General features: G+C 34.6%; 4 protein-coding genes across 6 annotated transcripts in view; 2 read left to right on the top strand and 2 right to left on the bottom strand.

Moving 5' to 3' along the window:
• The first annotated feature begins 267 nt into the window (after positions 1–267).
• Ppox (protoporphyrinogen oxidase) lies at positions 268–1,820 on the top strand. The gene has a single exon (XM_066406845.1). The coding sequence runs from the start codon at positions 383–385 to the stop codon at positions 1,799–1,801; it is 1,419 nt and encodes a 472-aa protein (XP_066262942.1). The 5' UTR covers positions 268–382; the 3' UTR covers positions 1,802–1,820.
• Taf13 (TATA-box binding protein associated factor 13) lies at positions 1,814–4,059 on the bottom strand. The gene is made up of 4 exons (XM_066406866.1): positions 3,884–4,059; positions 3,627–3,808; positions 2,185–2,342; positions 1,814–1,946 (listed from the first exon to the last, which is right to left on the bottom strand). Exons 1-4 carry the CDS (start codon positions 3,908–3,910, stop codon positions 1,921–1,923), a joined length of 393 nt encoding a protein of 130 aa, XP_066262963.1. The 5' UTR covers positions 3,911–4,059; the 3' UTR covers positions 1,814–1,920.
• A 308-nt stretch (positions 4,060–4,367) lies between these two features.
• Positions 4,368–23,646, top strand: part of Fpgs1 (Folylpolyglutamate synthase 1) — a 29,651-nt gene continuing 10,372 nt past the window's right edge. The window contains exons 1-9 of one of the 2 annotated variants that reach the window (XM_066406844.1): positions 4,368–4,918; positions 4,980–5,092; positions 5,979–6,225; positions 6,298–6,434; positions 6,487–6,667; positions 6,728–6,848; positions 7,348–7,453; positions 7,694–7,905; positions 8,422–8,574. In XM_066406844.1, the coding sequence (XP_066262941.1) occupies positions 4,811–4,918; positions 4,980–5,092; positions 5,979–6,225; positions 6,298–6,434; positions 6,487–6,667; positions 6,728–6,848; positions 7,348–7,453; positions 7,694–7,905; positions 8,422–8,574 (1,378 nt within the window). In that variant the 5' untranslated portion in view covers positions 4,368–4,810. Of the gene's footprint in view, positions 4,919–4,979; positions 5,093–5,978; positions 6,226–6,297; positions 6,435–6,486; positions 6,668–6,727; positions 6,849–7,347; positions 7,454–7,693; positions 7,906–8,421; positions 10,786–23,646 lie in introns of those variants that run through there. The other variant, XM_066406843.1, reaches the window with a different exon arrangement.
• Positions 10,290–22,279, bottom strand: Sam-S (S-adenosylmethionine Synthetase). Of its 2 annotated transcripts, none has more exons than XM_066406849.1 (9): positions 21,908–22,279; positions 21,472–21,549; positions 15,697–15,819; positions 15,415–15,527; positions 13,294–13,437; positions 12,862–13,080; positions 12,425–12,531; positions 11,747–11,956; positions 10,290–11,550 (listed from the first exon to the last, which is right to left on the bottom strand). In XM_066406849.1, exons 1-9 carry the CDS (start codon positions 22,020–22,022, stop codon positions 11,427–11,429), a joined length of 1,233 nt encoding a protein of 410 aa, XP_066262946.1. In that variant the 5' UTR covers positions 22,023–22,279; the 3' UTR covers positions 10,290–11,426. The 2 variants fall into 2 exon arrangements, with proteins under 2 accessions (XP_066262946.1, XP_066262945.1); XM_066406848.1 differs by lacking the exon at positions 15,415–15,527 and adding an exon at positions 14,496–14,608 and having other exon boundaries at positions 21,908–22,276.

The following is a 23,646-nucleotide window of genomic DNA, read 5'->3' as shown; positions in this document are numbered from 1 at the left end:
AAAATTTGGTCTAGCAATAAAAAACAAACATATTCGTTCAAGATGCAGAGATCATCAAGACTCTAGTTGCCGAAGAATCAACAATTGCACAAAAATTTAAGGCAAAGGTAATAGGTATGTTTTTATTGCAGATTTTGTTGAACTGTTCTGCACTTGCTGCACCGGAGCAAGTGTAAGACAATTCGGTTGTTTTTTATCGCAAATTTGACAGGACTAAACACGTGTAAAAATTTGTCATACCAATAAGAAATAAACATGTTCGTCCAAAGTGCAAAGTTTGTCAAGATTAAAAGCAATAGAGAAGAATCATATTTTACTTGATCAGAAATTACCTTAATATGTTGACTAAAATGCATTGACTTTGCTTTGTTGCATCACAAATATGACCAAAATAATCCTAGGAGGGGGCCTTTCAGGCCTGTCCGCTGCTTATTACCTTGGAAAGCGGAGTCCTAAGGAGAAAGTGATTCTTCTAGAAGGGACGAACCGTCTAGGAGGTTGGATAAAGTCTGAACGAGTGGATAAGGAAGTGATATTTGAACAGGCTGCAAGAACTATTCGACCAAGAGGAGCTGCTGGTATAAACACTTTAAACTTACTTGGAGGACTTGGCTTGAATTCAGAAGTTAAGCCTATAATTACAAGCAATGCTGCTGCTAAGAATAGGCTAATTTATGCAAATGGACAACTGCATTTACTGCCGACTTCCCTTTTCAGTATATTCACAACACAGAAGCCATTTTCGAAACCTCTTTTGTACTGCCTGCTTCAAGATTTTGCAAGTAAACCTAAATTTATGCTAGATGATTCAATTTATGAATTTACTAATCGTCGATTTGGCCCAGAAGTAGCTGATTACCTTATTGACACGATAGTGTGTGGAATTTGTGCTGGGAATTCTCGGGAGGTCAGTGTAAATTTCCTTATGAAAAATATGTTCCTTGACGAGCAAAAATATGGTAGTGTTTTAAAAGGTGCTATACAGAGATTGATCTTTGGCAAAAAAGAGAAACTTCCACAAAGAGGGTTGCTTGCCACTCGCTCAAAAACTGAGAAGTGGAGTATCTACAGGTTAAAAAATGGGTTAGAAACTCTGCCAATTGCATTGCATTGTGCTCTTCAAGGCATGAAAAATGTGGATATTCATCTCAATACAAGATGTACTGAAATATCATTTAAGAGCTCTGATAGTGTTTCAGTAAAATTAAATGGTTCCAAACATTTTGTTGGTGATCACATTTTTAGCTCAATACCAGCCACAAGTTTAGCTCCCTTGGTTCAACTACAACATCCTCAACTAGCAGGTCATTTATTTAGTATTAAATCTGTTACAGTTGCAGTAGTTAACTTATTTTATAAAGGAAATTTTATACCACAACCAGCTTTTGGTTTCCTTGTGCCGCCAAAAGAAAAACTGCCTATTCTTGGGGTTATTTATGACTCCTGTAGTCAGGAGTACAGTGATAAGACAGTTCTAACTGTGATGATGGGTGGGTACTGGTTTAAAGACTTATTTGGTGAAAATCCGTCTGAAGAGACCTTATTAAAGGTGGCCTGTGATAATGTTAAGTCCATATTACATATTAAGGATAGTCCTTTGCATTATAAGGTGAATGTTTTAAGGGATTGTCTACCACAGTATGTTGTCGGTCATGAAAAGAATTTAAGTGATATTATTAGTTTCATCACCCAAAACAAATTGCCTTTGTCTTTATGTGGTGCTTCATACCATGGTGTCAGTGTAAATGAAGTAATTTTGTCTGCAAAAGATGCAGTTGATGGACTTCAGGATACTAAATAAAACTCATTATTATGAAATTGCATAAAAGTTTATTTATCTATATATTACAGTACATACATGATTTCGTCTTAACTTTATATCAAACTTATTAAAGATTTATTAATGGAACATTAATTGCATTATGTATTGACAACGGCATCTTTGCCTGTAAAAGAAACACAACTTTAAGTTGCAGAAACACATTTAATTATGTGTATGCTTAAGGTGAGTAGCATGCACAAATCCAACAATGTAATATGTAGTTAGGAGAAATCATGCACTGGCCTAGAATAACTATTGCTATAACCCCTAGTATTTCTACCAAATACAATTGAATCTTAATTACTTAATTACGTGAGTCTAGCTTTGAAGCAACTGCAACTACTGCTGTTCAGGTGGCTTACCTGCAAACTTAATTTCATCAAAGGCTTTCCTAGCCCTCTTAAGTTCTTCATTCATGGTTAAAAGGTCCTTAACCCTGGCATATTTCCTAAGGTCTTTCCTTACAAGAAATACTATGTCTTCTACTTGCACTCTTCCTGTCCGTCCAATCTCCATAGCCCTGACAGAAGGTTAAATTATACCTACAAGGTATCTATTTCTTGTTGTAGATGTTGAATAATTTAATTACCATTGTAGTTAAGTCAGGTTTATAGATTGAAATAGCACAACTAAAGTATAACATACAAAACTTGAAACATGCAAAGTATGGGGGCAAATTTAGAAATACATAAGTTTAGGATAGTATAACACAAGACATGAATTACCAAGTCTTGCCCCTTGTATTATAGCATGGCATAACCATGCCATATATCTTGTGTAAACCCAATCAAAAGTCGTTATTTTCAACGAATTTATGGGATAAAAAGAAAAATATACATCTACATGGTCCAAAGACGAAATGAAACAATACAAACTAGATACTGGAGAAAGAATATTTAATATGCAATCACAAGGAAGTGTGTAACCAAATATCCCAAGATTTACAAGCGCACAATCAAATCCAATGGAACCTAATTAAATGTACACAATACAATTTCATCCTTATGAGGCCCATTATCAAAAAAGCCAATACGTTGCTCTCAACGGAAAAACAATTAAACAGGTGGCATTCTTCAAGATTTTGGGCTATGCATTGAATTATCTCTAAACTGGAAGGACCAAATAAAACATGTACCAAGAATTGCTATGAACCGTCTTAAGCCTACTAGTTAAAACATGTTAGAAACCGTGTAGTTTTCTAACAGGTTTAGACTATGATGTCGAAGTGTCTTATGGAGTGTATCTTCAGCTTTGCAAAAGGTGTTAGTGATGTAAAAAAACACACAATTTGCATTATGCACAATCTATAAAACACGCCGGTCTTCTAACATTCATTTCAGATGGAACCATGCCTGTGCCATCTCTATATCTCCTACTTATCCTCTTCTACCTATATCTTTTACTCACCACTTAGAATTGTTTAAAACTAATCCTTAGCACTTCAGTTTTACTCAAAAAAGAAAAGTATTTTGCTAAATAATGCTTTTTATTCAATGGATGAATTTTTAAGCTATACATGTAATTGAGGTCTCATATTAAATATTCTTATTCAATCTTACTACTAGTATACTGATTATTTAGTCAGTTTAGTTCAGTTACTTTTATCAAGAATGACTTTGTCGAAAAACGACATTTTTTGTCCATTAGTCCTCTATCTGTGGACATAAAATATAATTCCTGTATCACCCCGTATAAAGTTCATCTCATAAAACAAAATTTCAATATTTGAAATATTCCAGATTCGTAATAAAAAATGGCCTCATTGTTCACAGCTAAAGTAGCCTGATAGGGTAATTTAACTTACCTCTGGGTCATTTCTGTAATAAACTCGATAACTAAATCTTCAATAATGTCGACACTCTCTGTATATGGATTCTGATCATCACCAAAACCATACATCATGCATCTGAGTTCTTTACTGAAGAGTCTTTTACGGCCTGCCGTGCTGAGGGCCACTGTGGTATCTGTTGCATCGTCTTCTTCAAACTGGAATTATTTAATAAAATCGTTAAAGAAAAAGAGATAAGGGCAAAAAAGGGCTCTATTGGAAAAAAATCATACCGTCTCGAAAGTTTCATCTGCTGCCATTTTTAAAAGTTTCTATTGATAGTTTATTAAAAATTTTATGTTTTAAGACTCGATTAACAACATAATTATAAACAAATATCAATTATTAAACTAGATGAACATAAACAACAGGAAAAGTAATAAACGTCAAATGTGTCAAAGCATGCTCATCATAGAACTGTCATTTCATCGGTCAGGTCCGTTATTGTGTCATACATTTTGTATTGTTTATTCCCATTGGCGCGCACTGTCAAGTTACGGTCAAACAATGTAAATTTAATGTTTCCATATCTCACCTGTCCGTGACTTGGCTGAGTTGTTTTTTAATGGGTAACTTTTAAGGCCATAATCACCATAAAAGTCAAAGGGAATATTAATTTCTTTATTCGAGTGTGAGATTTTACTCAATTCTACATAATACACATATACTACACATTCCTCTACATTCTACCACCACTCAAAGGCATCAAGGGTTGCTTTGATAGGGAAAAAAAATGTGGAACGTGGGGTTTGTTTTTGTTGTTGTTATGGTTACAATCATTTCTCACGTCAGGATAGAAGGCGCTGCTATCCTACTGTTTACCGGGAAATTTAAATTAGTACACACAAGTTTCCTATAAATAACTATTTTTATATTTTGTATTCTGTTTATTTGGAGTTTTGCTTAACATAAAGCGTTTTTCGTAGTATGTTGTATCGTAGTTATTGTGAAAGAGTCGCAGAGCAAGACGATGTAAACGTATTGAAAAATTCCATAACGGTTTATGATAAACCCATTCGTTCAGGTTATCACAAATGTGATAAATTGAATGTGAAATTGATGATTCACAACCTCATTATCGATATTGCCCCATTAGATATACCACGAAGAGAAGTGACAAATCAGTTTTTTAAAACATTCTTTTTCAATAAACTAGGGTTATGTTGGATCTCTGTTCAATCTGGGTTAGAAGGTGCTATAACCAATTTTCTCAATTAACTACATCTACTGCAGATAAAGCAGCAGTTACTATGTCTAGGAACTACAAGGTAAGAACTTGTTCATTCAAGAATCATTACTGATTTTCAATGATAAAATTTATCTCGTAAGGACGCTATTGACGCTCTTAATAAGCTGCAAAGCAACGCAGAGTATATTAAGCGAACAAAGATTAAGAACAATCAAGAGCATAACATGCAAGAAATGGCCAAATTTCTAAACAGGTAAGTTAGAACACATCCTGTCAACTTTAAATCTTCTTAGGTCTAATTAAGAATATAGTGTTAGCAGAAAATGCAATCTCAGATAATCTGTAATTGAGAGGATGCTTCTCATATTGCTTATGATATCTTCACAATGTCAATAGTATTTGAATTGAGTATGCATTGGATCAGTGAAAATAATGTGGTTTAACAAAACACTAGATACACTAAGTTCCACTTGTACAAATGAGGCTTAAGCTTTAGCTGACTTGAGCTCTTCTATAAGGAATATATTGGTGTTATATTAGTTTCCTTTATAACAGGGACATTATTTTTATGGGAGCACTCAAGTCAGTGCAAAACCTGATTTTACATTGCATGCCCCCCTCATATCCATTCTGTAAATTATTGAAAAAACAAATTGATACTTACATATCTGTGAATACAACATCCAGTTACGTGCATGTCTATATCTTGCATTCTATTAACATGCTCTTCAAATTCCATTTTATTTATGTTCAATCAAAGCATATACTTGACTGGCACATTAGATGTGATTCTAGGGATGAAACTAGTCTAAATAAAAATAGTTATATACAAAGTGTTATTGAAATGTGTGGGTGAACTTTGAGAGGTGATAGAGCTTGTCTAACTAAGATGGTATTAGAAAAAATGGAAAGTGTATTTTCTTGTTTTTTCTCTTAAATCTTTCAATTTTTCAGACATTACTGCCTTTTGGAAAGTAGATACCAATTATGATCATATTGCAAGTTCTCGAAATTCTGACCCGCAGCATTATATTTCTTTTAAAGTCAAATTATGTAGATATCTTCATTAAATGATCCTTTTGTAATTTTAAACAATTGGTTAAAAAATACTCTTCTATTTAATTTTTCGCTTCCATTAGAGCTGGTATATCATTTGAACAATTGGATAGCCTCTCAATAATCCACATAGCTGGCACAAAAGGCAAAGGCACCACTAGTTCTTATTGCGAAAATATCCTTGGCTGTCATGGATATAAAACAGGCTTCTACTCTTCTCCGCATCTACTAGAAGTGAGAGAAAGAATAAGGTTGAATGGAGTACCAATATCACAAGCCAAGTTTGCTGAGCATTTCTGGAAAGTGTATACCAGGCTGGACAAGCAAAAAGTTAGTTTGGTAGCTTGTGATGCCATGTGATAATATCGGCATTATTTTGTATAACGCAATTAAATGTTTTAGAGCGCTGCTTACGACATGCCTCTTTATTTCCGGTTTCTCACAATATTGGCATTACATATCTTCATAGCTGAGAAAGTAGATGCTGCAATTTTAGAAGTGGGAATTGGGGGAGAATACGATTGCACTAACGTGGTCCGGTAAGTTTAGTTGTGTACGTTAGATAAAGTGTTTAACTCATAAATAATTAAGAAAAACTTTGGTAGCGGGTATAACTCCTCTGGACATTGACCATACTGCCCTACTGGGTAATACATTGGAATCTATTGCCTGGAATAAGGGAGGAATAATGAAACCCGGAGCTGAAGTTTTCACTTCAGTACAACCTGAGGCTGCAATGAAAGTTTTGAATGAGAGAAGTCATGAGCGACAAGTATAATTATAATTTCTCTGATTTTTTTTTGACTTTTTGCAACTTAGTCAATATTTGCAGTGCAATATTCATGTAGTGAATGATCTATATGTGGATCAAATAAACTCATGTATTCCACTTCATGTGCAGCAGACCAATGCAAGCTTAGCACTCTCCATTAGTGAAGCTTTTATGAAAATTCGTAAGGATTTATTTCTGAAAATAATTTCTACTCTTGTGATCTATCAATTTTATAATGACAGATACAGGGTGTTGATTAATGTCATGTTAATACGCCATACGGCAATTTTTACATAAAAAACAAGGCAAATTTTAATTAAAAATCAAATGGTTGTCATTTTCGTTACTTTCTATCAATCATTTATTTATTGTTTAATTTGGATAAGTCTTAAATAATTTAAATTTTTTGTATTTTTGACATCTGTCGTAATAAACTTTGTAGACACCAGACAAAATAACGGGTGATAGTAAAAAAGGAACTCCAGTACGTGTTAAATTACCAGAGGCATGTTTTGATTAAATTAATTAAGTAAATTCATCTGCTATCTATTATCTGTCAGTTTTTATGATAAATAATAAATGGTTAATCAACATTATACGTTTACGGTTCATCATCTACTGTAATTTTTCGATCACCTGTTATGAACTGGTATTCTGTATGTTTTGACGATTTCTTTCAGGCCCAAGAAATAATCAGCAGCTTTTCAGTTTAAAAGTGGCTAGAGAGGCTATAAAATCAGCTAAATGGCCTGGACGATATCAAATCATTCAACGAAGCAATTCCATGTATGTTTTTATTAGAATAATCATGTTTGTTTTACAAATTGAAGTTTGGAATTTTGAGTATTTACACAGAAATGGGTACAATGAATAAGAAGATTTGCGTGCAAATTTCCATTTTATTATTTTATTGCTTATTTAATATTTATGGTACCTACTTTGGTATAAGCGCTAGAAATTTCACATTATTTATCACAGGAAAGAAATCTTCTACTCAATTGAAATGATTAACTTTGTGTCTTTCAGGTTTTTTCTTGATGGGGCTCACACCACAGGAAGTATGGAGGTCTGTTCAAAGTGGTTCAGTTCTAATGCACAAGACAACAGACTACGAGTATTGATATTTAATGTTACTGGGGAAAGAAGTTCCAATAATTTAATGAAAATACTGTTGAATAATTGTCAATTTGATGTGGCAATATTTATACCAAATGTTGGGGATGATAGTGACAATTCAGGTAAATATTTCTTACATTCTCATGTATTAAAATTCCTCTTGTCCCTGTTGGTTTTATCTGTTCAATGTGTTCCTTACAAACTTTTTCTAAGTTAGCAAATTTCCATTAAAAAAAGTTTACAAATCCTTATAATACTATTAAAAGGCAGGACAGGGCAATGGTACATTTTCAAATTACTAGGTCCACTGTTCAATTTGCTTTTCAACATAAAACATTTACCTTTTCTCACGAATATATCTAGTAAAGGTTAAAAAAAATCAATGTGGAAACATTGATTCGCTGTGAACAACTTTGCCGTTTGACGTTTTGCTTTAACCTGTCAAATAGAAGGAGGAATGACTTTAAATTTTGTTTCAAACAAGTCATGATAATTTACTTGCTATAAGCCAAAATTTATTGAATAAGGAATATATTATTTTTATAGTGCGTTACCAGCAATTTTAATGATTCAAATTAATTTCTATCTTGTAGCTCTAAAGGACGATATTATACGTATGGTCAAATGTCTCTTTTTAGATACAGCAGATCAAATTCAGCCACTACAACGACAGTTAGAACGCTGCTTTAAGCATAAAGATACTTGGAACAGTGCTGATTACTCCAATTGCAGTGAATCTAAAGTGCTTCCCTCGTTTTCCAAAGCCTTAAAATATCTGGAAAGTCAAGAAGGTAAGCGGTTTAACGTGCTGGTTACGGGCTCGATTCATCTGATAGGAGCAGCCCTGTCAGTGTTAGATCGAACATTAGATGGTCTTTTATGAAAATTTAAAAAGTCTAGGAAATTGCTTATTTCCTTAATTAATGCAGGGTAATATGTGGTTTGTCATTGATTATGGAATATAAAAATAATATAATGGAATACAAAAAATATTCGGAATTATGCGATTTTAATCAAATTGTTTGGAGAGGTCGATTGAGTCTTTGTTTATGCACATTTTAAAACTATTTCAAATTATATAGGAAGTAAAACAAATTATGCAATTATCAGAACTACCCAATTTTTGTTTTCAATTCGAATGATATGCATTACCTATAGCTAAAGTTGATAGTTTTTGCAATGTTCAAATATAAAATCATTAATATGGGTCCCTTTATTACCTTCACATTTATTAATTTAAATATGTGATTAAAAATATGTTATGCGTTTAAGGTATTTGGTTAGAACTAGTTTTGTTTTAGCACTCTATCCTTAATATAATCTCAAAGACAAAAAACTAATGGGTTCCAATTTAGAGACTGCCATTCATTTTATGGCACCATGGCTCCAGTAGTCGAAAATGGTTGTAATTAAACACTTTACAACACAAAAAACATCATTTGCGTAGCCATGACAAAATATGACTTAAATAAATCGTTTCATATTTAAGCATTTCGAAAACTATCAACTAAACTTTTAAAAAAAAACGAAAATATAGGTGATGCTATATAAACAATATCTAGAATCGTACATAGTATGCAATTAGAAAAAAAACTGGTTGGTAGGCTTAAAACTTGGAAACAGTTTTCAAATGTGCACAAAACAAAAACTAAATCAATGTGTTCGACGATTCTACTAATATCGCTGTATCCCAAAGATTTTTGATGTTACATAATAAATCACATCCCTGGATATATAGTACAGAATGACAATAAAAATCTGTCAACTTATATCATTTTGATATCAGGCGTTTTAAGTCGTTGAAACGACAGTTTTATGTGACAGTCGAGATCGGTGTCACTCTAAAATGTATGACCCAAGCACAATGACGTTGACGCTCTACATAGAATGTGGAGTGAACATGTTAATTATACTAGTAAAAATAAGGTCTTATTTCTATTTAATATAGAAGGTGTTTGTTTTGCTATATTATTAACTTCACTTTACCCTTAAAGTTTGCGACTTTTGTATATACAGGGTGTTTCAAATGTCATGCGACACTATTACTATCTCGAAAACGAGAAAATCTAATTTTCATAGTCACGAGTTACGAAAAAGCGACTGTACTACATGATCAAAATCCGCACTGGCAACAGAACTTTTACTCATTTCCCTATATTCTTCATATGTCCACAAGACTAGCTTAAGTCTAAAGCGTGGCTTAAATTAATACTTTCGTATATGAAATTGTCAATTAAAGCCATACTTAGACTCAAGTTCAACTAGTGGTTTTACGGAGAATATGTATGTGTAAGGTCATATCTACAATAGCAATCATATTAATCGTTCATCAGCAAATCTCCTTCATTGAAGGGTTATGTTTAAATGAAAAAAAGTCAAATTATTAGCAGTTCCTAATGTTTTAATTGAAAAAAAAAAATGACAAAAAGAAAGAATAGATCCGCAATTTACAACACATGATTATAGTCTTTCGCTCAAGTTATTGAAAGTTAAATAAAACAAAACATTTTATGGCTATTTTTATTTCTTGTCCAAAAGAGAGTTACACGTTGTTAATACAAATATTTGCTATTTTTAATTAGGGTTCAACATACAATTAAATAAAAATCCAACTACATACACACTTTCAATTTAACATTTGATGCAAATATAACACATCGATTTAAAATCAGAACAATGTAAAAAATTGTACTTGGAAAGCGCCGACAAAGACGATCCCGGAGACAGAAGTGATTGGATACTACGCAAGTAGTATCAAAGCACTTTCGTTTCGGAGATCACTTGTCTCATCAATCAATTGGCAGTTTTGCTAAATGCCACCTAACTAGTAATGTGTCAATAAATTATTCTTATTGATAGAACTACACGGGTCGTGACTTTTGGCTGATTAATTAATATTATTTGCGTCCTATCTAAAATCAATGTCAAAAAATAGGCTAAAAAATAAATTTCGACAGGGAAAACTCGCCCTTTTCCAGCTAGACCCGGTGTGCAAACGACACGCTCTTTTCCCGTTTTTGGTCATCAACACAACATAATCGTACCGATTCACCAACCCGTTTTTTTTTAATCTACTATAAAAACCACACACTGAGAGGAAAAACCACTTATGTGAAACTACCTAAACAAAAACGGTATTGGATCGGCGGATTACAACTATGTAAACGGAGGGGCTTTTAGAAATTTATTTTAGAAATTGATACTAAAATCTGACCTTTGGGTACGGCGTTATCAGTCAAATGTGTGTACTGGGTCACAAGGTTACCAGATAATCGGGTTATCTTGCATGAGGGCAAAAACATGACTAGAAGCCTTGTAATAATGTGTATATTAATAAATTTCCGAAAGAAATCACAGTTCAGATATCAAAAATTCCCACCGACATAGCTGTGGTTCAGCTGTAAAAAAATCGAGTTTCCACTGGAAGTTTTATATAATTAGGAAATACTTAACGCGTGTTGTATTCTATTTGGGGCTATCACAGGTTCAATGACAGGCCCATAAAATCTTAACCTATGTATGTTGTATGTGTATAAACACAAAACTATAACTAAGAATTGTATAGATACACATACAAAAAAGGTATACCTTAAAAAACTGGTCTTATCCATTGGATCTAACAAATATTACTCATGGAGAGCGATCAAATCATCCCTGAATACTTGCCGAGCTTAAGGGGCTTCGGTTGTTCCCAAGAAAAGCCGTTGCGACCAAAGTGACCGTAGGTGCTGGTTTTCTGGTAAATGGGTTGGCGCAAATTCAACTCCCTGAAAAATATAAACAATATATGCAAGCTGTAAAAAAATAGAAACATCCAAATAGTTATTTTAATAATAATTTATGTAAATTACACGTTATAACCTAGAAACATGCCAGGAGATAACATTTAATAGCACCTTTTATGATACTTGGTTACCTTGATTTCTACTATTTCTCTAAAATACTAAACAAAAATAGTCTTACTTGACAATTTTTCCGGGCCTCAAATCGAAGTTGCTATGTACAATGTCAAGCAGCTCTTTCTGTTTGAGTTTAGAGGTGCCGTAGTCGAATACTGAAATGGAAAGTGGTTCGGCCAACCCAATAGCATATGAGACTTGGACGAGGCAGCGGCGGCACACGCTAGCTTTTACCAAGGATTTGGCCACCCACCGAGCTGCATATGCTGCAGATCTAAAATACAGAGGAATTTTAGATAACAGTCAAGCTTAGCTATTTTAGGTCTATACGCACAGAATCCCGTTTAACTTAAGTGTAGATGAAACTTATCCATATACCAAAATATATTGCAGTCAACTATCACCAATGCGTTGACAGATTTGTCAGAATATATTTTATATGGGAAATTTTAAACTGAAAAATTTTACTATTCAGTATCAAAGTTGATTAAATTGAGAATCATCCCATTTTGGATCAATGTGTGTTGTTTTGGTTGGCTATATTTTTGAAGACACCCTATCGGTTTCTTTAATTGTTCATTCTTACAATTGTGTTTAACATATTAATGGGGGCTAAAAAAAAATCGAAACCATTTCATTATAACAAATTTTTGTCAACTTTAATGTGACACTTTTAAGTCAGTATTAGGCCTGTCGGTTTTTCTCCACTAGCAATCAGTACGCAATGTATATCGGAACTAACCTATCTACTTTAGTGAAATCTTTGCCTGAAAAGGCTCCCCCACCATGTGCACCCCAACCTCCATACGTGTCTACGATGATCTTCCTGCCTGTTAATCCTGCGTCACTCTGTAAAAAAAAACAAGACATCTATTATAAAAAACGACAACTTGGAAAACCGTTCGTACATTGTAGGAAATAAATGTTTGTCTTGTTTATTGATTTTTTAAACCCGAGCAATGATCGACCCTCACGTTTTTGATTATTATACAAACATTCGTTAAATAATACTAAATAAAGTAAGCAACTTTTTATCTGTGTTGATAATACTTGACGCTCTGCATATTATACCATTCAGAAAAATGCGCGCTTAATAAATTTCTTACTGCAATTCTTACTGCTTACTGCGTAGCAATGCTTATATACACACACTTAGAGATTTAAAATAATTGTACCAACCTGTGGCCCGCCAATGATGAACAATCCGCAAGGATTAATGTGAACTACGGTGTTTGCATCGATGTATTTAGCGGGAATTACTTCTTTTATCACCTTATCTCTGATTGCATCTCTTAATTCGTCTAGGCTGATTTTCTCACTGTGCTGCAAGGACACCACGATGGTGTGTACCCTTTGGGGTATGCAGGCTCCATGATCGAATGTATATTCTGCTGTGACCTATGGGAATAATTGTCTTGATTTTATACGACAGATAAAAGTCAACAAATAAACATATAAACATAGATATTAATATTTTCAGTTTGAATTTAGAAAACCTGAAATTAGTATATAAGCTACTTATTACTACAGTTTGAGGTAATGTACCAATATTTTTCTTGTAATAAAAATGAGTTATTTAAAATTTTATCGACTCCCTTGCTAATCACTTACTTGTGTTTTGGAATCGGGTCTGGCCCACCAAAATTCTCCGGATCGTCTTAAATCTGCAATTTTCTCATTTAGCTTGTGAGCAAAGACCACTGTCAACGGCATGCATTCTTCAGTTTCATCTGTGGCATATCCAAACATAAGGCCCTGTATAGGCCAACAATTTATTACCACATGTTCAATGCTGGTCACTAAAAAGAATAGCTGGACTGGTTCTGATCAAAATTTCGGGCAAAAAATTACGTATTGACAAAATAACACTGTATTTACCACATAGTACATACAGGAAGTTTTGGTAAAATTTATAGGTTAAATTTCGTCACCATATTTCCTGGTACCAGATAAATTACATACTTATCTTGTATAACTTTTCAATCTATAAGAAGCATAAAAGTTATTAATATTGGGTACTATCAGGTCAAATAATACTAAATTTATACTTTTTAACCAGCTAGCCCTCAATAGTGACAATTTTCGCATTTCTTATAATAAACAAGTCTTATAAGGATCTTGAAAACTATAAGAGTTATGAAGTCAACATAATGAGGAAAGTTCTAAGCAATTATGTTAATAGTAACACATAAAACGATTTGGCTCTAACTATTTTAGTTCACCATGTTGGATGGAAAAAGTATGTATTTATTTTATCGTTGCTTTTATCCCGGAAAATGAACATATAGGGTGGCAACACAGCCTGCCATGGACGCCACAATAAGATGATAACGAGCATCGATTTTTGAATTACCTGGCTAATGTGGCTAGAGCTATATATATCCTGTCCTGATTATTCAATTCCCTTTCACATACGTTGCAAAAAGACCAATTCAATTTTAGTAAAGACCTTTCTTCTAAACAGCCTAAAATTTCAGCCAAAACAGTCCAGAGATTCTTTCAATAACCAGACTTATCTTCCTAACCCAATTTAAAAATTAAAAGCAAACATACAAATGCATTCAAAATGTAAGATGGGGGTTACTGAATGGGAATTTAGCCATGCTCTTATGCTTAGGGTCGCCTTCCTCTTGAAGGATCAGTGGTGTAACGAGGACATAACGTCTCTCATAAATAAAAACACTACCAACTCCTTTAAGATTTCACTCACTCAGTACCAAAACCAAATAGCTCAATATTCTTTAGCAAGAACTGAATTCAATGAAATCTCCAAGGATTTTAGCCCCCCTTTGGTCATTTAACAGGATTCTGACCTGATCGCCAGCCCCAATTTCTTCCTCATTTCGGTGTTCATGTACCCCTGCGGCAATATTAGGAGATTGCGCATCTAGTGCCAACATCACACTGCACGTCTTGTAATCGAACCCTACGGTAGATAGGTAGAATGACAGAATGAACCCACGATTTTTCCGACAAAACAGTGACGGTCCGATGGATGATTTTTCATTTTAATTGATTCTCTTTTATTTAAAAATGAATTGTTACCCTAAATGTCATGCCCCGACTCTTCATGAAACCTCAAATGTTTAAAGTTTTAACGCAGAAGCACCGAATAAGCCAAGTCACTCTTCGTTTTGATGTTAATTAACCCAACTTGTTCCAGCTTTTATCAGTTGATGCATAAACAAAGTTTTAAAGTGAACGAGCAGTTGGTACAAGCAAGGGATTTCTTGAAGGTAAGTTCAAGTTCACGGCAAACACAAGCAACAGTAGGTTAACCAGTCAAAAATCTTTCCCATATTCTTTAGCTCCATATACCACAGTACGATCTAGAAATACCATGTAATAATAAAGCGAATAAAATTAGGAGATTTTATAAATTCTGCAATCAATATTCTAAATTGGATAGAGCACTTTCCCATGTTAGTCAGGAAGTGACCTCAATTTGAAATATTAGACGTACTTTTTATTTGTAAAGCGGAAGGTCGTGGAATTTTCGTTTTTTCTTCTTCATTCGTATTTCTTTTGAGTATGTCAAGAGGATACGTAAAAATTGTAAATTTTTCATGGCTTACTTTGCAAATAATAAAAAACTGGGTTAATGGAACTCATTTTAAAAATGGTATGAAGGCTATATATGCTCTATTCAAATCAGGTCATTGATGGCAATTCTATGATTTATTATCATATTGGACATTTCTAGATCCTTAATTCCAATGCCTTCATCTCTACCTGATCCCCTGCACCAAGTTCTACTTCTTGTCTGTCTCTGTGTACCCCTTCAGCTATATTCGGCGATTGTTCCTCTAGCGCTACTAGGAGGTTCAGTGTGCGAAAATCTAACCCTGTTTCAGGGTGAATGCAAATTTCCAAGTTAATTTTGAATAAAATATGTTCAAGTATAGATCAGATGGTGAATGTCTTGAAAACGTCATGATGCAATGAAAAATCGTCCGCAATAATCAAGATAAAAAAGTATATCAGTGTTGTTTATTCGTAAGGAAAATTGCTTACCTTTTGATGAATCGTCGTAGCCAATATGTTTTACGGTCTCTCTAACGACTTTTTGGTAATCGATGTTTGCTTTTGACGTGATTTCGCCGCAAAGCAAAATCATTCCGGTTTTGGTTACAGTTTCTGGAAATTAAGGAAGTAAATTATATTCTAAGAATATAAAGGTTATTAAAAATGTGTTAATTCCAGACAGTTTACTTAGAAAATTCATATATCAAATAGATAGCGATCAGAACTTTGATTTGCTACTAATTATACTAACAAAATAACTAAAGTAAAGTGGTCATCATAGTTAGATCGTTTTCATATTATTGTTCAAGTATTTTATTGGTTCTAAATAATACATGTATACAATGAAGCAAATTTCTTGCAAAATAATCAAAATCATTAAGTGCAATACTTATTTTAAATTTAAACCAAATATCTCCAAAACTCTTGGGAAGAAAGCAGTAGACGCACTAAGGTAGTTTTTTTAAGTGCCTCTTACATATATATGTAAGATTTCGGTATCGTTATGGAAAGAAAAAAAATAAAACAAAAGCAAGTTTTGAGGTACTTCTTTACTTGTCAAGAATCCCAAACCGAGTCCCCGATACACATGCCTTATCCACCCCCGAGAGCACCCCTCTCCTTTTTTTAAGGGCATTGATAAGCCACATTCCAGGCCTTTTCCCACGATTCCCTGACCCATCATCAATTTTTCTCTCGCCTATGTTAAGGAATTCATAAACAACCCTCTATCGTTTTCTCACGCTTATCTTAGAAGTAATTTACGGCTAACCCCCATGTCATTCTCACATGGTATTACTTGATGGTCTTAACATAAGCGAGGAATGCTCACACGGCCAATTCTGACACTAAATTCGCTCTCGAATTTGCCTCTAACAATTATTGACAAATAAAGCATACTTAATGAATTAATCTAAGTCTTAACAAAAATATACTCGATGAACTAAATCTAAGTTTTAACAAAAACATACTCAATGAATTAAATCTAAGTTTTCGACAAAAACATACTTAATAAATTAAGTCTAAGTTTTTAACAATAAAAGAATTTTCAAGGTGTGAAGCGTTACGGCTTCCAACATCAACAAATTTTTTTTTTTTTTTTTTTTTTTTTTTTTGTGCGAAGCGCTGCGGCTTCCAACATCAAGCTCTAAAATGCGAAGCGTTACGGCTTCCAACATCAAGCTTTAAGATGCGAAGCGTTACGGCTTCCAACATCAAATTCTAAGATGCGAAGCGTTACGGCTTCCAACATCAAGCTTTAAGATGCGAAGCGTTACGGCTTCCAACATCAAATTCTAAGATGCGAAGCGTTACGGCTTCCAACATCAAGCTCTAAGATGCGAAGCGTTACGGCTTCCAACATCAAGCTCTAAAATGCGAAGCGTTACGGCTTCCAACATCAAGCTTTAAGATGCGAAGCGTTACGGCTTCCAACATCAAATTCTAAGATGCGAAGCGTTACGGCTTCCAACATCAAGCTCTAAGATGCGAAGCGTTACGGCTTCCAACATCAAGCTCTAAGATGCGAAGCGTTACGGCTTCCAACATCAACAAATTTTTTTTTTTTTTTTTTTTTAATATATTTTTTGAATTGGTCAATGCTCACACGAGCCTAATAACTATAACAATAAGTAAATAACTAGTCATCTTCCATCTGGAACTCTCCAGGCCATATTCGTAACATATCAGTTGCGACTATCCTTTTGCGATTTGTTATTAAGTTTAGCAGTTCCACTCGATCATTCGGAACGAGTTTTGTGATTTCAAAAGGACCGTCGTACCTTCTGTCCAATTTTGCCAAGTGAGAGTTTCCCGATGGATGGAAAACGATATCTCCTACATTAAAGTTTTTGTTAATTCTATGCGTTTTATCATATTTAGATTTCATGTACTCTCCATGCCCAAGGGTACGTTCGTATGCTAGTAGGCGATCTTTTTCTAGAGTATCAGTTATGGTGCGAGGAATAGCAGACGTTAGAGACTCAATGTTTTGGCTGGCTAGGTGTCGACCCGTTAGAAGATAAATAGGTGCGAATCCTGTAGTTTTTTGAACCGTTGTGTTTAGTGTACCCTGTAACTTTTCCGCGCTACTCGTCCATTCTGACTTATCTTTGATTGTTGTTCTCAACAAATCTAGTACCGTAGAAACATACCTCTCGACTTGGCCATTACCTCTAGGGGCACTTTTGGCTACGCAGTGCTGCTCAATATTTAGGTCTGATAGATATTTTGTAACTAATTTGTCGGTAAAATTTGTCCCGCGGTCGGAAATTAGTCTTTTTGTGTTTCCTAAGATGTTCAAATAAATTCTTAATTTATCACAGGTTTCTGTTCCCGTTAGGGTTTTTATGGGAATCAAAAAAACAAATTTAGTAAAGGAATCTATTAAGATTAAAAGATGTTTAAATCCTTCCTTAGTTTCGGGAAAAGGACCGACACAATCGGCGTGTAAGGTGTGAAACGGAATTGGTACCTTTTTGATGGGATGTAGGGTTCCTTGTTTTGGGCCAGTATGTTTTTTACTCGCTATGCACGTTAAGCAATGATTACAGTATTTCCTGACAAATCGGGCCATTCTGGGGAACCAGAAGTAATGATTTATCATTGCAAATGTTTTATCTATTCCGATGTGGTTCTGTTCGTCATGAAATAACTTTAACAGACCAAATCGGCTGCCTTTCGGGACATAAGCACGATAGATAGGGGGGTTTTGTCCCGGGTTGATTTTTCGGAACAAAATATCTTTTTGACAAAAATATTCATGCGTTAATTTCCCTTCTTCTAATTTGGATTTAATTTCTCGTGTAACTGGGTCTTTTTTTTGACTGATTTTTAGCCAGTTATCGGTTGTAATGATATTTATTTGCAACGCGCGGGGTTTCTCTATCGGATTTCGACTTAAATAGTCTACGTGCTGAATATACTTGCCTTTTCGATATTCGATTGTAAAGTTAAATGATTGTAAGTACAGCCACCAGCGCGCGACTCTCGGAACCAAGTCCTTTTTGTTTTGGGTTAATTTTAAGGCGTTACAATCGGTCACTAGCTTGAAGTTTATGCCTAGCAAATATACCCTAAAGTGTTTAACGGCTGTATATACCGCTAGAGTTTCCAATTCGTATGAATGATATCGACTTTCTGCATCTGTGGTACGCTTGGAAAAATACGAAACTACTCTTGTCGTCCTATCTAAATGCTCTTGAAACAGTATCGCCCCGAATTGAAAACTTTGTACAAAACTCATTATTTAATTTGACAGTGAAGAAATGAATCTTTGCTATTTTATTATCAGATTCCCTTGTTCGCTTGTTTTTTTTTTGAAGCATTTCGATTCGTCATGACCCTGTTTGCGGCAAAAACTACAAGTTACGCGGGCAGGCCTTGTTTCCAGTCCAGGTTCCTTTCCCGAATTGGGGCAGTTTCGTACTAAGTGTCCTGGACTGTCACAAAGATAGCATAATTTAGGGCGATCATCTTTCCCGAACGGATATTGGCGTTTCGTTCGAATAGGGGTGGCTTGTCTATTATTATCTACCATTTTGAAATTATTAAAGAGAGATAACAACGCAGCCACAGTGGTGACTCCACTATTAAACATTGCGGTTCGTACCGTTGCGTCTCTAACGTCACCCATTACGAGTTCTACCAACTGAGACTCCGATAAATTAAAGTTCAAGGCCTTAAGTAAGGAAATTTTCTTTCTAGCATACTCACAGTACTCTTTAGCGTCGTTGCTGGTGTATTTGCTGGCCTGGCGAAACCGCTCACTCAAGTTGTTTTTCGGCGGGTATAGGTCCGACAGTTCCGCCTTGAAGTTTTCCCAAGTTTTCTCGGAAGGCTGCCAAGCGTTGAACCATTCTTTGGCGTCGCCCATCAATCCACTAGCCGCCCGTGATAGAGTCTCGAAATCGGTCCAATGGAAGGTTTCTCGGAGCTTTTCGATCTCGGTTACCCATCTCGCTGCCCCCAAGTCGTCACTTGTTGGATTGAAGAGTGGTATTTGGATCGAGGTGACTACATTCCTTGAAGAGTTCGGTTGCGCTGCGTTTTCCCTCATTTGTTGGAGAGTTTCAGCTAGGACTTGGACCAAAGCCTCCATGTTCCAGTTTAGTCACACTCGCGATTTTGAAGAAGAAGGGAAAAAAAACTTCCGTGTAACTACTCGGCGCTATTGAAGCACGACCAAAGCACTTATTCGCACACAATTAAGGCACTGATTAGGACACGACTATGGCACTGATTAGGATTTTATCCCACTTCTGATGTAAGATTTCGGTATCGTTATGGAAAGAAAAAAAATAAAACAAAAGCAAGTTTTGAGGTACTTCTTTACTTGTCAAGAATCCCAAACCGAGTCCCCGATACACATGCCTTATCCACCCCCGAGAGCACCCCTCTCCTTTTTTTAAGGGCATTGATAAGCCACATTCCAGGCCTTTTCCCACGATTCCCTGACCCATCATCAATTTTTCTCTCGCCTATGTTAAGGAATTCATAAACAACCCTCTATCGTTTTCTCACGCTTATCTTAGAAGTAATTTACGGCTAACCCCCATGTCATTCTCACATGGTATTACTTGATGGTCTTAACATAAGCGAGGAATGCTCACATATACAACCTTAAGAACTTAACGCACCACCACTAACCTTTATGCTTTTATATGATTAAACATCTTGTATATCATGCCAGTCTTAGATATATATTTAATTTAAAAATGGGATATGAAGGTTTGTAAAAATACCAAAAAATCAGGTGAGGAAATACTGTAAACTGCCAAAAGTGCCAAATGGGAGAGAAACAAAAATCGCGTTTTCCTATGTTTTCACCTTTTGTCTATTAATAGTCTTCCATTATTTGATGTTTATGCTACCCAGGAAGAGTTAGGTCATGGACTGAGCAGGGTATATTATTGAAGCATATGTTTGTGCAGTTTTTGGAAAAATTCCAACGTTGTTTTTCTAAAATAGTATGACTCTATCAATGTCCTTTTCATACATACCCAGAAGATATGTTAAAATGGTATGCTTACTACAAAAAATAATTGAATTTTTATAAAATTATTTCTTTACACAATATTAAAGTAGGTAAAACTGATGCTGCAAATTTTTTTTCCTAGTATTTTTGAGCATTAAACTAATTCACTATGCTTTAAACACTTGTTTACCTGTATTTAACAAACTTTCTCTTTCTATATATATATATATGTGTATTTTTGTTTCTAAAAATACTGAACTCAGCTAAACTCCCTTAAAATTATTTATAGTACTCTGAAAACCAACTAAAACTTTTGTGAGATGTTATGAAGATATTCAAGAAAACTTTAAATTATTTGATATCATTGTCTCATTTAATACAAGTATATGGGGTGTCCCAAATACAACAACTGAGACATAACTTATGCTTTTCAGAAACTACTATTGTGCTTTTCTTACATTATCAAAATATTTGTTAAAACATTTTCTTATAAGTTCAGAACAATAACGGAAAGTGACAACATTATCTATGGTTTTTTTAACCCACCGTGAGAACCCATGAATAGGGTTCTAAGGTGATTAACATGTCAAAATAGTGACTTTGACTAATAAACAGTACTTTACTGCATTAAATCTGACACTTAGATTTCTGGTCAGTTTTCTTTCCTTTCTTGAATCCATGAATCTACTTGCATGTCACTCAAGCTGCTTACAAAATTTTCTGAATGTCAGCCATTAGTGATTTTTTTAACTGAGAATAGCAAATGATTGCATCACAATGTTGGTACTTACCACAGGCAACTTTAGCGTTGGGGTCTTGTTCCAAGTGAGCATCTAGTACAGCATCGCTTATCTGGTCACACATTTTATCTAAAATTATGACATTATTAAAGAAGTTTATTTTCAGAAACACTAACAGTGCAGTTAAATTTAAGTTTAAAGTAGTATGGATGTTCCTAACCTTCAAACACACATGCAGTAATTACATCAATTTTTACGCAATATATCAGGAATTTCAGTTTTGGGCCAATAAGACCTTCAAAGCACGTGTATTTTTTTATTCTAGCAGCCCAGTAAAATTTTGCTTAACGTTACTAAACCCATTTTTTTTTACCTTACAAGTTATAATTGAAATCCTTTAAATTAAATAAAATACGATCATTAACGTGAATTGATGTTTAGACCTGAATCAAAACAAAAATACAGTCAAGAACATGTGGAGACCTACCTGGATGGCCCTCTCCCACAGATTCGGAGGTAAACAGAAAATTTGACCCGTCCTCCATGTCGTATTGCATGTGTCCGTTTCCATTTGTGTATCCATTAGTAGTGGTGTCTGGCATGATGATTTGTGCTATGTAAGGTTTTCCAGCAAATATTCAGCAAGAAATCACTTCTCTAAAACACGCGTTTTTGACTTGAAACTGTGACAACTCTCCGCGCCGATACGAATTCGTTATGGGAAAAGAGAACGAGGCGATCGTGTAATGTGCTTTTATATTTCCGCTATGTCACGTGACGCCGCGGTGTATAGCGCCGGTACCGTATTTGTGCGTCACTGCCAATAGTGCCAATAGAAAAATGGTCGTCTTGCGTGGTCGATTCTTTCTCAAATATTTATCCCAAACAGTTATCTGAAATCTGAAACAAAGACAACTTTGTTAATCAGTTTATTAGTAATTATTTATTTATGAGGAATAAGTCAGTTCCTGTGATTCGAATGAGGATATTAAGAGAACCTTATGCACAAAGTGATTTTTTACCCCACCGATAAAGTGAGGCAGATGAAAGGTGAGGTTATTTTAAGAAAAAAAATTCGTATAGACATACATATGTCCGATTTCAATTATTTAACGATTTAGAGGAACTTCAAAGCTTTTACTAGACTTGCATGTACTCGATGAACGCTTAAATGCAGATTTCTATAGAAATTGTTTGGATAATGCACTTTTTGGTTTACTTGACGAGGCTATTCCACTTAATGTAATTCAAAATGTCTGGTATCAGCACAATAGTGCACTACCTCATCGGGGAGAGGTAGTTCAGGTGGTTAAACGAACATCTTTGGAAATAATTGGATTGGTAATGCCAGTCCAGTTTCATGGCCACTGCGATCCCCCGACTTAAATCCTTTGGATTTCTACTTATAGGGCCATATGAAATAAATTATGTATCAAGGGACAATTAACACGAGAGAGCAGCTGTTAAATGGAATATAGATGGCTGTTGCTGGTATAAAAAATTCCCTAGATATGTTGATTCGGGTGAAAAATATATTACTTCGTCATTGTGAATCATGTATTTTGAGCAACTGCTATGATATTTTTACTTTTAACTGTCGCTGTACTTTAACTGTATAATTTTTAGTAATGTAGGTAATATGAAGAAAACTTTTAGGTCCTATATATTCTTAAATAATAGAAATCGAACATAAGTCTATAGGAAATTTTTTTCTTAAAATGATCTTACCTTTCATCCGCCTCACTTTGTCTGTAAACTAAAAAATCACCTTGTATAAGGTATTCTATATACGTATAAGGTAAGGAAGGTCATGTCATAAATGACAGGGCATAGAGGAGAGGTGAAAATAATGTTGGTACGTTAAAAAAAAAAATTGTCTTTCTTCGTTGTTGGTATACTTCGTTTCCTTAGATTTTCGCAAGTAAACTTTCACCATATTTGAATTTTTTCGTTGGCACAGATGAAATTATGGTGATGAAAGTGACTAATAAATATATATCTTTTAATAATTAAAATTGAATTAATTTAATTTTTATTGTCCATATACAGGGTGTAAGTTTCTGGAACTGAACTATGGGGATCTTTATAACCATAAATGTTACAAGGTTGGTTAAATTGGGGCGAAGTTTAAAATTTCAAAAGAAAAACCGTTTCAAAATTTGCAGAACTTTAACGACTTTCGGAGGTATACGGAAAAAAATGTGATTTTGGGAAAACGTTTTATTT

Source organism: Euwallacea similis, chromosome 3 (genome assembly GCF_039881205.1).
Source record: "Euwallacea similis isolate ESF13 chromosome 3, ESF131.1, whole genome shotgun sequence".
NCBI classification, from domain to species: domain Eukaryota; kingdom Metazoa; phylum Arthropoda; class Insecta; order Coleoptera; family Curculionidae; genus Euwallacea; species Euwallacea similis.
Note: the sequence above shows the minus strand (reverse complement) of the source record. Positions and strands in the feature narration are given on the sequence as shown.

Coding starts and splice junctions, on each gene's coding strand:
- Taf13 (XM_066406866.1), bottom strand. CDS start 3,910: ATGGCAGCAGATGAAACTTTCGAGACG. Junction 3,809..3,883: donor CAGATGAAACTTTCGAGACG/GTATGATTTTTT, acceptor AAATAATTCCAG/TTTGAAGAAGACGATGCAAC. Junction 2,343..3,626: donor ATTACAGAAATGACCCAGAG/GTAAGTTAAATT, acceptor ACCTTCTGTCAG/GGCTATGGAGATTGGACGGA.
- Sam-S (XM_066406849.1), bottom strand. CDS start 22,022: ATGCCAGACACCACTACTAATGGATACACAAATGGAAACGGACACATG. Junction 15,528..15,696: donor CTACGACGATTCATCAAAAG/GTAAGCAATTTT, acceptor ACCCTGAAACAG/GGTTAGATTTTCGCACACTG. Junction 13,081..13,293: donor GACCCGATTCCAAAACACAA/GTAAGTGATTAG, acceptor TTATTCCCATAG/GTCACAGCAGAATATACATT.
- Ppox (XM_066406845.1), top strand. CDS start 383: ATGACCAAAATAATCCTAGGAGGGGGCCTTTCAGGCCTGTCCGCTGCT.